The 14637-nt window shown below is 36.9% G+C and overlaps 1 protein-coding gene across 10 annotated transcripts in view; it reads left to right on the forward strand.

Moving 5' to 3' along the window:
- Positions 1 to 14637, forward strand: part of LOC138735840 (casein kinase II subunit alpha) — a 60925-nt gene that overhangs the window by 44497 nt on the left and 1791 nt on the right. For all 10 annotated transcript variants that reach the window (XM_069884332.1, XM_069884331.1, XM_069884334.1 and 7 more), the window contains 9 exons: positions 1410 to 1521; positions 2961 to 3062; positions 4001 to 4051; positions 5667 to 5726; positions 7833 to 7916; positions 8783 to 8893; positions 12743 to 12844; positions 13872 to 13972; positions 14149 to 14297. In XM_069884332.1, coding sequence (XP_069740433.1) covers positions 1410 to 1521; positions 2961 to 3062; positions 4001 to 4051; positions 5667 to 5726; positions 7833 to 7916; positions 8783 to 8893; positions 12743 to 12844; positions 13872 to 13972; positions 14149 to 14297 — 872 coding nt within the window. The remainder of the gene's footprint in view (positions 1 to 1409; positions 1522 to 2960; positions 3063 to 4000; positions 4052 to 5666; positions 5727 to 7832; positions 7917 to 8782; positions 8894 to 12742; positions 12845 to 13871; positions 13973 to 14148; positions 14298 to 14637) is intronic.

A 14637-nucleotide genomic window follows, 5' to 3' on the forward strand; every position in this document is an offset into this window, starting at 1 on the left:
GCCACTGGGAGATCCCTGTCATTGATGCAGACAGAGCGAAGATGCTCAGCTTTGTATCTCTATATGTGTCCTTCTCTACATCGGAGAGATTGGACAGAGACTGAGATATCGCTTCATTTATCTTTGCTGTATGCTGTTTGACCATGCTGAGTTTCTCCAGCATTGTTTTGAATCCTGATCTAATAGATTTTAATGTTACTGTAACCCAGAACCCATCTTTTTGTTTGAGGCCATTCTTCGTTCTGTAACTGAATATTTTCTAGGTATGAAATTAGCTGCAATATATTGAAGTGTTTTTGATGAAACTGTTTTACTCAATTAAAGTTTTCTTTTGGCCAATCTTACTGAGTTTTTGCAGCAAGGGACTTTCAATTCAAAACCTGCTACTGTGTTGTTCATTTTGTGAATAGCTTTGATCATTGCAAATGGGTGATTCAAGAATTTTTCTCAAAAATATTTTAGACACGGTAACGGGCCCTTTCGGCCCAATAGCCCATGCTGCCCAATTACAGCCAATTGACCTACAACCCCCAGTACATTTTGAATGGTGGGAGGAAATCCGAGCACGTGGAGGAAGCCCACGCAGACACACTGAGAACCTACAGACTCCTTACAGGAAGCCCGGGATTTGAATCCTGGTCCCAGTTGCTGGCGTTGTATCAGCATTGGGCTAACCGTGCCGCTGCGTTGACTTGGTGTTGTCTGCTCCTTATTTGCCTAAAGGTAGATTTTTAATTAATGCACAAGGAAATATAGATTTTTTAATATCTAGGATAGTTGATTATTGGTCTGCATCTCTCAGATGTAGCTTGCCTATTTTGGGTTATCTCTCCTATTGCATAGTTCATTCATCAGGGAACATTGAATTGGTGGGGGGGTGGGGGGCGGTAAGTATTTTAAAATGTGAATCAGACAAAGTATTGGATTTGAATTCTAACTGCAAGAAATTATCTTCAACTAAAATTTTCATTTGCACCAGTTGGAGAATGCCCAGGAATTGTACCAAATATAGAAAATTGATTTGTTTTAAAAATTCTTGTATTTGGATTGGGCAAACTTGCACAAAAGTATTTCTTATAATTTGCATTAGCATTTTTTGATTGTTGTGTTCATCAAAAATTATTAAATATTTAAGTGAGATATTTATCATAACTTGTTTGTGGTGTTCATCTCATAAAATCAGTTTTAGCATTTTTTCTATTGAGCATGTAAACAGAAGATGAAATACAATATTCTGCTAGTGAGGAAATGTGGATCACATTTTGCATTCCAATTACAATTGAGTCGTGGAAGCAATTTTATTTTGATTTTTGAAAAGTAGGGTTACCATTTGGGAAAAGTTTGCTTTGTCTTTTTGAAGTGAATTGTTTTGTTTTAACTTTGTTCATCCATTTTCTTTCTTTACACAGAAATCAAGATGACTACCAGTTAGTTCGTAAATTAGGTCGAGGGAAATACAGTGAAGTTTTTGAAGCAATTAACATCACAAACAATGAGAAAGTCGTTGTTAAAATACTTAAGGTAAGACCTGCTTTAGAATTAATTAACATTGCACACTAAATTTTCATTTTTATACAACCATGCCTGAAGCAAGTGTTTTCCAATTAAGATGAGAAGTAGACACCAGAATCCCCTCCAATCCTACCACTTTCATCTTGATGTTTGTGAATAAGATTACAAAATATTGAAGGCATTCAGTTGATAATTGGGACACAGGGTTCGTACTTTTGACAGAGGGTAGGCCACAAAACAGACGACCATAGAGAAAGTTCCTTGTTTATAATTTACCATTGTGTTTGCAGTGGTAGATCTCAAGGTTACCTTCCTGACGACCTTGTCTTGCATGCACTAATTTAGACCAAATAAAAAAGGAAAGAGTGTATGTACAGTGTGAATTCTTTTTTTTAGTGTTAAGTGATTCTTCTCGGATCATAAGCTCCAAAGTAAAATCAATTTGAGGTGTTCATGTGTCTTTCTCTTTTCTGAACCTCATTTACCCCCATTTTGTAGATTCTTTGTTCAAATATTGTTCCTTGGGCATTGAATACCTTTCCCCATCTTTCTGTATATCTTCTTTCCTCTAGCACCCGCGTTCCCTTTCTCATGTTCTCTTTCTTGCATACACCCTTGTTTTTCCTATTTCCTTTCCCCTAACTATCCACGGAGCCTGAAACACCACCACCCTTTCCCCAGTCAATTCACCTTTCTTCTCTCCTCAATTCCATCCATATCCAATTAACACCGTTTATCTGTTGGTCTATACTCCTTCCCCTGCCCATTCTTCCCTCTCCAGCTGTTTAAATGATGTGTAAATCCACTTGAGTTATGAGGGGTGCAAAAGTGATTTATTTTCTTTGTAAAGTGTTATAAGGAAGCCTTTCCTCCTCCTAAAGCTGTAAAATTATTAATGGCTAATTAGAAGTTTGATTATGCCTTCAAGTACCAATATTTATATTTCCAACAGTATTGTTTTAAAATCTGTGTAATCTTTTAAATTTTAGTGGTTCGTGTATTCCTTTTTATTGTTCTTCTGTTGGAGTCAATCTATGTCTTGTCAAGAAAGTTGCTTGCATTTTTATCAATTACCTCATCTATTCCACTCTGTGTGCTGTCAGGGGCACTTCCTGCATCACAAAACAACTTTTAACAAGTGCTGCATGAGGTAATATACATGCACAGTGACAGCCAGTGGATAAATAAAATGATGCAATTTATTTGGAGCAATACAATCTTGAGGAGGAACTCAGCCAAGTGGGAGAAGAAAGTGTCAATGTTTTGGGTTGAAGCCCTTTGTCACCTGTTTCTCCACCGCCCGCATTAAATGGCGTTGCCTGACCCATTCGGTTCCTACAACAGGTTGTTCTTTTTGCTCCAGATTTTTCCAGCATCTTGTCAATCTCTTCTGCAACACAGGGTTTACTCTAATCTTTTAATTGTAAGCAACATCTTTATTCTTGCAGCCTGTAAAGAAGAAGAAAATAAAGCGTGAAATTAAAATATTGGAGAACCTGCGTGGTGGTCCAAATATTATCACTCTTATAGATATAGTCAAGGATCCAGTGGTATGTGAAGATTTTTGTTCTATTTCTCTCATCTTTTAATGGAAGGACAAGTTTGTGAAAGTTTAATTGTGAATCACAGTTTGTATTGGGGAAAAGTTTTTTTGCTGTTTTGTACATTATAACATGGAGGAAATCTTGTGAATGCAAATGAGCACTTTCACATTTTAATGTCCTGCTGTATTACCTCGTATTTAAATTGGTGTCCTCTGAAATTCTAAATAGTAAATTGATTTTTAATTCCATGAATTAATTCTAGTTGTGTTACAAAGATAAAGCTACCATTATCCCACTCATGTTGATGGTTTTCCCAGTAATTAATTGAATGCAGATAAATTCTTGGCAAACTTGCTTAATGATTATGGTCATCCAGAATTATGCCTATGGGTGGAACTCTATACCAAACTGTTCATCAGATGTTGTGTGTTCAGGTATACATTATTTAATTTTCTTCTACATCAAAGTACAGTTTTAATACACAAACATCATTGGACATTAATTTAGTTTTTTTGCTGCTTTTATGCACACAAGAGATTACATTTCAGATGCAAGTGTTATCTTTCAGTGTCTACTTGACTAATGTGAAAGATATATTTGGAGCAGTATGAAAATTACTAGCTTTATATTGTTTAAATTGTACAAGTTGGCGCAATTCCCATTTATTGGCATCAACATCCCACCATCAACCTGACAGTGAACATTAATAATCAATTTGATCATCTTACCAAAAGAGATCAAAGTAGATGTAGTCTTGTGTATTTTGTCTAACTGCTTGACTGCTCAGTCTTTTCACTAGCAAGTGCAGCAGCGGTCAAGAATTTCAATGTTAGATAGAAGATGTTCACTTAGCTTCAGTACCTTCAGCCTTATGAACTATTTGCTGTCTTTGTGTGTGTATTTTTTTTAAACTTATAACAATTGATAATCTTTGTTGCCCTTAGTCAAGGACACCAGCTTTGGTTTTTGAACATGTTAACAACACAGATTTCAAGGTAAGATTGAACTGCTTTTAAAACAGTTTATCTACACTGTTATGGTATTCACTGCCTGCTGTATTGAAATCTATCTATGCAGGTGGACCAAAGTTTATTTGTCCCATACAGCCAAAGATAGTTGTTCATCACCAAAATATGGAGGCTGGGGGATTTGTTGCAATGTTTTCCCTTATATTTGTTACATTTGTCATTATGCATGGACATCAACATTTTAATTCAATTTTCTGCTTGTGGTAATGGATCTGAGACTGCAATATGTACTCTGCACCCCCCCCCCCCCCCCCCCCCCCATTGGTCCAACGGTTCTCGCTTTCTCTTGTGTAACCCATTTGCATGTTCATCTATTTCATATCCAGTGAGGATGCACCAAGAATTTAAAGCTATCACTCCTGTGTTAACTCTTCAACACTATCTTATTATTCTCACTTAAATGTGGCACTATTTTTTTTAAAAAGTATCTAGCAGTTACTATCTTTCAGTTTATGCTTCTCAATAATACTTTAAAATTTGTCTCAAGGATTTTGTCCTTTTTTTCCTATCAGTGCTCTTAGTACAACATAGACCCAAACCTCTAGCTCTTCAAGGAAAGAAATTGCGGGAAGAACTCAGTGGGTCAGGCAGCATTTTTTTTAAATTACTTATTTGCAGCATGGTACTGGCCTTTTCGGCCCACGAGCCTTTGTCGCCCAAATACCCCAATTAACCGACAACCCCCATACATTTTGAAAGGTGGGAGGAAATGGGAGCCCTCGGAGGAAGCCCATGCAGACTTGGGGAGAACATACAAACTCCTTGGAGGCAGTGCAGGATTCGTACTCGGGTCACTGACGCTCTAATAGCATTGCAATATTGACTATCCGTGCTGCAGAAGAACGATTTTCAGTTCAAAACTTTGATGCAAAACCAATATACCATTTTCATTCTTGTTTATGTTCTTTCTTGTCCTAGTGGTAAATCAACATCTTTGACCTTTCTCTCTATTGCCCAAGCATTTTTTGCCAGTGCTTTTAGCTGTTGAGATCACTTTGCATCCTTTAACCTCAGTATAACATTTTTTAACCTAATATCTTTTACAAGCCTGATAGAGCTATTTTTAACATTTCAAAACATTTTTTATTAATACCATGATTTTTTTTACAATTAAGATTTAATTTCTTGTGAAGAAGCTTACTAAATATAAATCATTTGCTGCAGATGGTCTCCATCCCATTTCACTGGCTATTGCTTTGCAGATGCTGTCATCTGGGAGATGTTAAAATGGACAGTGACAACTTTCAGTAGTTGCCTGGCTTTTGGATTGCTCCTTCTGGATAATCAATGTCCTTCCGTCTAATTAGTTGTAGGAGGTGAGATTTCTGAAAGGCAGGCTGATCTGATGTCATCACTGAGATTGTGAAGTTGCTCTTGAGAAGTCTTGTGGTTGTTCATCCCACCCTCACAGTGCTAGATAACTTTTTCAGGGGTCAAATTTTTTTGCCATGAATTGCTCTGTTTTGCAGTTACTGTCCATTTTCATGGAATAAAAATGTGTTTTATCATTGATTTTTTTTTAACCTAAGGTTTTTGCATCTTAAATGAAAATATTAACTTTTTTTAAATCTCTTTCCTACAGCAGCTGTACCAGACCTTAACAGATTATGATATAAGATTCTACATGTATGAGATTTTGAAGGTATGTTGGAAAACTATTTGGAGCTTTTTATAGGATAAGTTATATTTGATATAGAATGAAAACTAGAATACTTGAACAGGATAATCTCGCCAATCTCCCAGAATAAATAATTCTCTAGGCAGCAGGGAGGCACTGCCTTGAATCCTGCAATTTTTTTTAGGTGAGGGTTCTTCCAAAGGGTTTTTAGCAGGTGCTTCCAGATTTAGACCCAGCGACTTGTCAAGTTTATTGTCATCTGATTACACAAGTACAACCTGACAAAACAGAATTTTCTAGTCTTTGGTTTAAAAAAAAAAAAAAACTGCCAGACATAACACACACATCTACAAATAGTACATATGCAGGACAATGTTTTGTGAATATGATGGTTAGTGTGAGAAGTTCCTTTTGTTGTTTAGCATTCTCAATGCCCGTGGGAAGAAGCTGTTTCTCAGACTGGAGGTGCAGACTCTGATACTCCTGAATCTCTTTCCTCATTGGGAGCAGCTGCAAGCTGCTATGTGCGAGGTAGAAGGAATGTACAATGATTTTGCACGCCCTCTTCAGACAATGATTCAGATAGATCATGTTGATATGGGGGAGGGAGGCTCCAGCGATCCTCTCTGTCACTCTTGTGGTCCTGTGGATAGGCCTCTGATCCATTTTTCTGCAGCAACTGTCCCACACTCTGATGCAGCCAATCAGGATGCTCTCGATAGAGCTCAGGTAGAAGGTGGACATGATGGCGGCCAGTAGCCTTGCACACTTCAGTCTTCTGAGGAAGTGCAGTTGCTGTTATGCCTTCCTGACAAGTGAGGAGATGTGTGTCCATGACAGGTCACAAGTTAAATGAACTCCAAGGAACATGGTGCTCTCCATTCTCTCCACTCCAGAGTTATTGATGTCGTGCAGTGGAGGGTGCTCATTCCTGGTCTTCCTCAAGTCCAAAAACATCTCCTTCGACTTGTCCACTTTGAGACCCTGGTTGTTACCCTTGCACCTCTTCTCTGTAGTATGGCTCGTTGTTGCTGATGAGGCAATCTACTGTTGTGTCATCTGCAAATTTGATGACATTGTTGGAGCTGAATCTGGTGATGCAGTGGTTTCAGAATAAGGATGGTGTGCAATTTGGAAGGAAAGCTGAAAGGAAACATTCTGCCCTTGTTCAGATGTGGTTGGGATGGCCTCTGAGTAATTGCAGTGGATTTTGGGTGCCACGTGGAAACAGCAAAGTGTTCACTATTTTGAAATGGGCAGGTCCACTGACTTTGTTACCATACCAAGTGGTGGAGAGTTTTATGTTCATTTAATTCAGAATTTCATGTCCCTGTCCCCAAGCTGCACCCTTCAGCTTGATATTATCAAGTCATAGTTGTAATTAAGAAGCCTTCTCATCTGAAATGAAGCTGTTGATACTGAATGGCAGCATCCCATTGGCATCAAGCACATAATTTGGATGGCAGTGCCTGTTTTCACAAAAGGTATTAGGGCCAATCACAGAATTTATCTGCTAGGATTATATCATCTGTTATCAGAAAACTGAAGGTTATTAAACAATACCAAATCAGGCAATTGTAATCTTCAAATGCCACTCGGACTTTCATGTTCTGTGCTGACCAAGACTGTTGATGAAACTGAACTGATATCAGACCTGTGGATATTTATGACATGGAAGTAGAGGACTAGCTGGATCATAGCAGAGCATAACATTGGGAATAGACCACTCTGTCTTTTGATCTTTTTCATTAGATTGGACAAATTTGGAATAATCTTCCCCTATATTCCATGTATCTGATAGGAGTCCATATCATTTTATATCCTTCCACATCAAAAATTACATGTCAATGCTAAAAGCTCAAATTATTCTAATATTTAGAGCACCTTTTGTGAATGCAATTTCGTTTCTTCTTAATGTGGAAAAAAGTGCTGTTTGATTTTATTTCTGAATGGACATTTGTTAACTTTAAGATGGAGCTCATTCTTGGTGACCCACTGGAGGAAACAGTTTGCCTCTCTTACTTGTTGAATGGGGAAGACCTCCATGTTGGAGGCTCAAGAGTGTTAATACCTCTAACTAAGATTAGATACTCATGGGATGAAATCTTGATAAGATTCCTCTGTTTGCAGGCCCTGGATTATTGCCATAGTATGGGAATTATGCACAGAGATGTGAAACCACACAACGTCATGATCGACCATGAGCACAGAAAGGTATTGTGGAAGATAACCCAATTATTTTAGTGTGAGAAAAATGTGTGTAGTTTTTCCTTTGTAATGTTTTATAGCAGGTTAGGTATGTTCTGATTTCTGAAATGCAGTCAGGCAGGTTACTGATCATAGGTCATATTGGTGGTGTAGAAAACTGCTATTTCAGTGTTGTTTGGGTAAGAACCTTCTGTTATTACACTGGGGGAATCAGTGAGGATGTCATAATTCAAAGTTCAAATTTATTGTCAGAGTACATGCAACCTTGAGATTCTTTTTTCCCTTTCCAGGCCAGGCAGAATTTTGACTTACCGGTGATTGTAAACAAGAAAAAAGGATGCATATGCAAAAAAGAGAAATATAAACAAATGGCAATACAGAAAAAATAAATGTGATAAATAATTTGTTTTGGCACTAGAAAACAGGAGGGAAAAGTTGTGTGTGGGAGCATTCATTGAGGATTGTTTTTGCTTTCTATTGCTGTGCAATGATTCTGGCTGGAAAATGTGTTTGTGGTGTATCACTTGGATCATAAGGAATTGGGAGCAGAATTTGGCCATTCGACCCATGATGAGGAAAGGATTGAAAGGTCTCTGTGATTCAGTTGCTCTTGAATGGACAGCATGCAAGTGAGAGCACTAGAGTCCTGGATCTGAGAACTGGCAGCACACATAGATGTCTCCCCATCCCTGCAGTGCCTATGGAAAATATGAGGATTTTTTTTAAAAAAAAAAGGATTTTGAGAATTTTGGCAGAGTCTGGTGGGATGTTAATCTGTTCACTCAGTCTATTTAATTTACTTGCTTTGATCCTAATAAGATGAAAATGCCTTCTGTGCCAATCTGTTTATGATTTGTTTTATCTTTGATCAGTTGCGGCTGATAGATTGGGGTCTGGCAGAATTCTACCATCCTGGCCAAGAGTACAATGTTCGAGTGGCCTCCAGGTATTTCAAGGGACCGGAACTACTTGTAGATTATCAGGTGAAGATCAGCAATATTTTTGAATTGTCAGCACCTGTTCAATTGATATTATTTGCACTGACCATAATATTTGTTGGATTGTAACTCCATTATTTTGGTCACTTTTCCAGTTTGGTACACAAGGAAATTTTTGGTCAGCTGTGGAGGGAGAAAACAGATTTAAGGTTTTATGTCATGATCTGATATCAGAACACTGTAGCAGTTAGCACAATGCTACTGCAGCAGCAGTAACCCAGGTTTGAATTTGGGACACTCTGTAAGGAGTTTCTCCCTGTGCCTGCGTGGATTACCTCGCACCCTCCAAAACGTACTGGGTGGGGTTGTAGGCTAATTGGAGTATTTAGGCGGTACAGGCTCATGGGCTGGAAAGTCCTGTAACTGTGCTGTATGTTAAAAAAAATTAAATGCTAACCTACAGTTCTTGGGGAAGTTTTTTTTGTCAGATTTGTAGCATTTGGTTTAAAGTTTTTATCTTAATTAATGTAAAATTAAAATGTTGATGATTTTGATTGCAAATTTTGGTGCAAAACATTTTTTATGTTTTAGCAAAAACACAGAAATGTTGGAGTAGGGGATGAATCATATTTATATTTCAATAAGATTGCTCACCTGGCTATAAATGGTAAAAGCTAAAACTTTTCCTGAGATGCCGATGTAAGTCTATCTGAATCACAAGATAAAACCAAACAAAGCAATTAATAGGCAAGGTTCCAAATTAATGTTAAGATTCGTTGATAAAGTTTGGAAAATGTCTTTCCAGAATCTCTCTAAATTTGGGCACCCCATAAACATGGATCAGAGAAGCTTCAAAAAGTTTACATTTCTAACATAGTGGATCAATGTCTGCATAAAAATGAGATAATTTAAGTTTGGACATCCGAATTCTGTGTACCACCTTAAATTGTAATAAAATGCACAAAATGAGGAATCATTAATCAAGCTGAGAGTAGAGAGCCAATCTTCCATCTGAAAATGTTAAGTTCAAGTCTTATTTACAATCACTGTTGGTCCTAGCCATGGGAACTGAATTTAAATCCAATAATTTATTATAAATGCATGATGTTAATCCACCATGAAAATAGAACCATAAATTTAAAAAACAGATCAAGAATATTAGTGTTGATTAGATGATTCATCCCCTACTCATACACAGTGATTATATGATATAATATCCTGATATAATTTTAGAGAAAATTATGTACAACATTAAAGATAGAAAGTTTCAATTTATGAAATTGTGAGGCCCATTCTTAGAATTTTATTATAATTGGAAGAATTAATAATTGTATGTTCCGGTGGTTAATTGCCTGTTCTCTGGGGGTCGCCAGTGGTTCCACATTATTGATTGTTTTTATTAATTTATAAGGTAACCTTGATTAGAGGGAGGGGGTAGATTAGGTTTAGTTTTCTTTTTTTTCCCTTTATTTTATGTTATTTCAACAAACAAGTTTAACATGGTTGCCTAGATCATTTTAATTAAATCTTTTTGAGGTATTTTGAGGTCAATTATTTAATTGATGTAGTTTAATGTATTTTTTTTTTGGCTTTTTTTGTGCATGCTTTCTTGTATACAAATGAATTATAATGCAATTGTCAATTTTGTATTTATGCTTATATGTAAAACTCAATAAAAATATTTTAAAAAGAAATGCTGGAGGAACTCAGCAGGTCTCTGAACAAGGGCTCAGGCCTAAAAAGTGTTATGTCATTACTTTCTATGGATGCTGTGAGACCTGCTGAGTTCCTCCAGCATTTGTGCTTTTACTACAGTCCCAGCGTCTGCAGACTTTAGTGTTTCATTTTATTTGTAGAAAAAGGTTTTCTTTGCATTGAAAGTCAGTTTGCACTGTGGGTGAACTTGCATTCAATTCAGCCAATATTATGTAAGCCTAATAAACAGGTCTAACAGAAATCTCTTAGCATAATACTCTCCACCTATACTAGATGCATCACATGCTACCACGAGGTTTCATCAACTGTAGCAAGTTGAATGGGATACTGCCAGATGAATAAACCAGTCAGATTATACAGTTGATTTATTCAATTCCAATCTTTACTGTAACTGCAGAACACTTTCAAAAGATTGAGGTTCAGAAGATTTTGAATTTTACATTAATTAAACTGGAAAAGTGGATTGGTGGATCAGCTTCTAGATACCAGATGCCAATCCACTTCAAGTAAATGGGATACAAGATCTGTCTATTTTGTTCTCTTGAGTAAAAATATTATCAATATCACATGAGTTGTAAAAACTTTATAAAGCTGTCTGAATAAATGTTATTTTGGGCTGTTTCATCTGTCCTTTCTATCATCTTAACATTAGACTTTTGTTCAAATTAAGAACCCAGCACATATTTTCCTTGCACTTTCAAGTGAAGGCCAGTATGCAAACCTCAGCTTAATGACCTAATAATTTTTGTTTTCCTTTCTCCTTTAAGCATGGTCCTTCATTTCAGTTTTTATAAAAAGCAGCAAACTTTCAAGAAAGTGATTTCCAGAAAACATTTCCTTGCTGATATTTTCAAAAAGAGAGCTACTATATTTACAGTACAATGATGTTTTTATAAATTAAGAATTTATCTACCTATTCGTGGGACAATGAACAACTTTGTTAAATGGCTCATTTAGAAAGGGTTCTGGGAATACATAGATTTTCAAACTAGTCTCTTGAATACAATGAAGAACTAGAATGCATTCTCCTGCTTTTGGGGATGGTTCTTCTCTACTAACACTATTAAAATATCTTAATCCTTTAATTTTTTACTGTAGAAGAAATTTTTCCAAGTGATTTTTTTAAATCTGGTTTTCCTGTTTTACAGCAATAACTAAACTTTTAAGTACTTTGTAACAGCCAAGGTATATTTGGATCTGAACAATCTTCTGTATCTTTGTCTATCCAATGACTATATTAAGTATCTAGCTAAACTATAAAAACCAAAATAGTCCCAATTTTAATCATTGGTCCACGCTGAGTTAAACTCTCAACTTGTGCATTATAGTTGGTGTTATCACTTTTGAGGGTTTTTTGTTCATACTGTCCCATGATCCCTTTGGAAAGCCTGTCCGAGGTTGGATTGTGTCAGTAGCCCCTTTTCCGCTGGCACCCTGTCCCAGGAATTAACTGGGAATTTACTAGGACAGGGTCTAGTGGAAAAGGAACACTGTCCGAACGCCGGTGTCAAATAACGTCATTTCACGCCAGAGATTAACTGCCTCTACCCCGACTTATTTCCCTGCCATTTGCTGATGCTGGCTGGCATGACCACTAAAACGAGTGGAAAAGGGACAGCAGAAAGTCACCCATTTCCAATTAAAGGTAGAACACTCTGATTTGTGTTTAGTGGAAAAGCAACTAGTGTCAGTTTAGGGTGGCCCAGTGGAAACAGCACCAAGGGCTTCCTATTCCAGGACACTGCACAGCCAATTAATTAGGGTACCAGTGGAAAAAGGGCGAGCGATCATCTTGTTGAGCACAAAGTCTGACAATTCTCAAGGCAGATTATGAATAGATGCTTCATTGAGGTACTGGAGTAAAGCTAATTCAGCCAAACCTTGATAAAAGGCAGCAAATTCAGAAAAGAATGATAAGAATTTTATGGAAAAAATTTGTGGATCTGGGATTCTCTTATGCAGTGGATCATTGGAGACCGCCTTTTTCCTGAAGGATACAAGTAACTGCAAAGTTTGAATTAAATTAATGTTCAGGAAATGATCAGGTACCTGAACAATAGTGCTTTTAAAATTATGATGTTTAAGTTGTAATTGTATACTGAAATATGTTAAGGTTTCTTATCACTTTTCCAAGTAGTTTAAATTTCCATCTCCTTACCTTTTGTTTGGTTTGTGCAGATGTATGATTACAGTCTAGACATGTGGAGTTTAGGTTGCATGCTTGCAAGCATGATATTCAGAAAAGAACCATTTTTCCACGGACATGATAATTATGATCAGGTAAGTGCAGTCATTTATCTTAATGGAAGGGCCTGTTCTTGTTAAGAATACAACTTATTGTTTGTGCTTTGAAAGGTTAAATCATGGCATTACTATCAGCCCACATGTGCATTCATTCTGCTTTGTGGGATTACATATGTGTATCAGTGGAACGAGGGTAATCAACTCCCTAACTCTGCTGGAAGATGGTCTACTTGATATTCATAAAAATTCACTTTGAAAAGTTTATGATGCTTTTGCAAAAGATTTCATTCCCAACCAGAAACTGGAGTTCAAATTTGTCATTCAAGTTCAAGCTGTTCTAAGATGTTTTAATACCGTAAAATCCCTGTTATTCAGAATTCAAGTCACCAGCAAAATAAAATAGCGGAAAATAAATGGGTAAAAGAAAATACAGAAATTTAAAATTGGCATGCGTCACCATTGGTTCTCCATTCACACAACCTGCGGTCTCAAGCAACTGATAAATTCACTTATCTGGCATCTACCAATCCTCAGAAGTGCCAGATACCAGGGATTTTACTGTACTATGATATAAAATTGGTGAAACTAGGATCCACTTTTTGACAAACCCATGAATACCTATGGTTATAGTGAATTGGAATGTTAATTTGGTTAATTCCATCAACTTAATATAATGCACTTTGGAACTGTGTTCACAGACAAGATACACAGGCACAACTGAAAAATTGTAACCTCATCACCCTTGAATGGATGGGTCTTGTCTTAAACTGAGTATGCAAGGGGAGCACACTGTTGGAACTAGTGAAGCAATTAATGAAGTTAAAAACAATTAGGTATCTATTTTGGAGTGATTTCTATGTTGCTTTATTTCTCTGGTGACATGGACAATAAAATATTAGTTTGCTATCAAATTCTCTGCATCCCCTCAGTAAGTTTTCTCAGTGATGAGATTTTTTTAAATAAGCAAAATAAAATTTATTTTAAAAGAGCTAACACTTGTCTCATTCCCTGTATAATCTCCTTTCTCCACTGACTTCACTTTGTTTCCCCTCTTTCGCTAAAGTTGGTCAGAATAGCCAAAGTACTAGGCACAGAAGACCTATATGACTACATTGACAAGTACAACATAGAGCTGGATCCTCGGTTTAATGACATCCTGGGCAGGTTAGTAGGAATTCTCATCTGCTTATGTTAAAAATGGGATGATATTATTTTCTTAACAGCATTTACAACAGATTAGTATCATTAATATTCTAGGGTGATTCCACGGGAGCATTATTAGACATTTTTTATTATTAATGTGCACAAAAATTGGATAATCCTTTCTGCTTCTATTTCAGACATTCCCGTAAAAGATGGGAACGCTTTGTTCACAGTGAGAATCAACATCTTGTTAGTTCAGAAGCACTGGATTTTTTGGATAAGCTCCTACGATATGATCATCAAACACGCCTAACAGCACGAGAAGCTATGGAGCATCCTTATTTTTGTAAGTCTTGTTCACTCTGCTTGCATGGACTTGGGATTGTTCCAAATTCCAGTGGGAAGGACACCTCTATGCCATCTCAAGGTATTTTTATTGCCCGAGAGGGATTGGGTGGAAGTGAGTTCTGTTGATGAGGACAAGAACGTTGGAGAGAGCATCTTGCACATTTCCAAAAACCAATTTAAAAAGACAGTTTTCTTTCTTTACCTTCTTACTGGAAGCAGTGGGGATTGAATAATAATAATTTGTCATGGTGGTGGTACAATTAGTGCAGCGGTTAGCGCAATACTATTACGCTGCCAGCGACCCAGGTTAGAATCTGGCACTGTCTGAAAGGAGTTTG

Source organism: Narcine bancroftii, chromosome 6 (genome assembly GCF_036971445.1).
Source record: "Narcine bancroftii isolate sNarBan1 chromosome 6, sNarBan1.hap1, whole genome shotgun sequence".
NCBI lineage: Eukaryota > Metazoa > Chordata > Chondrichthyes > Torpediniformes > Narcinidae > Narcine > Narcine bancroftii.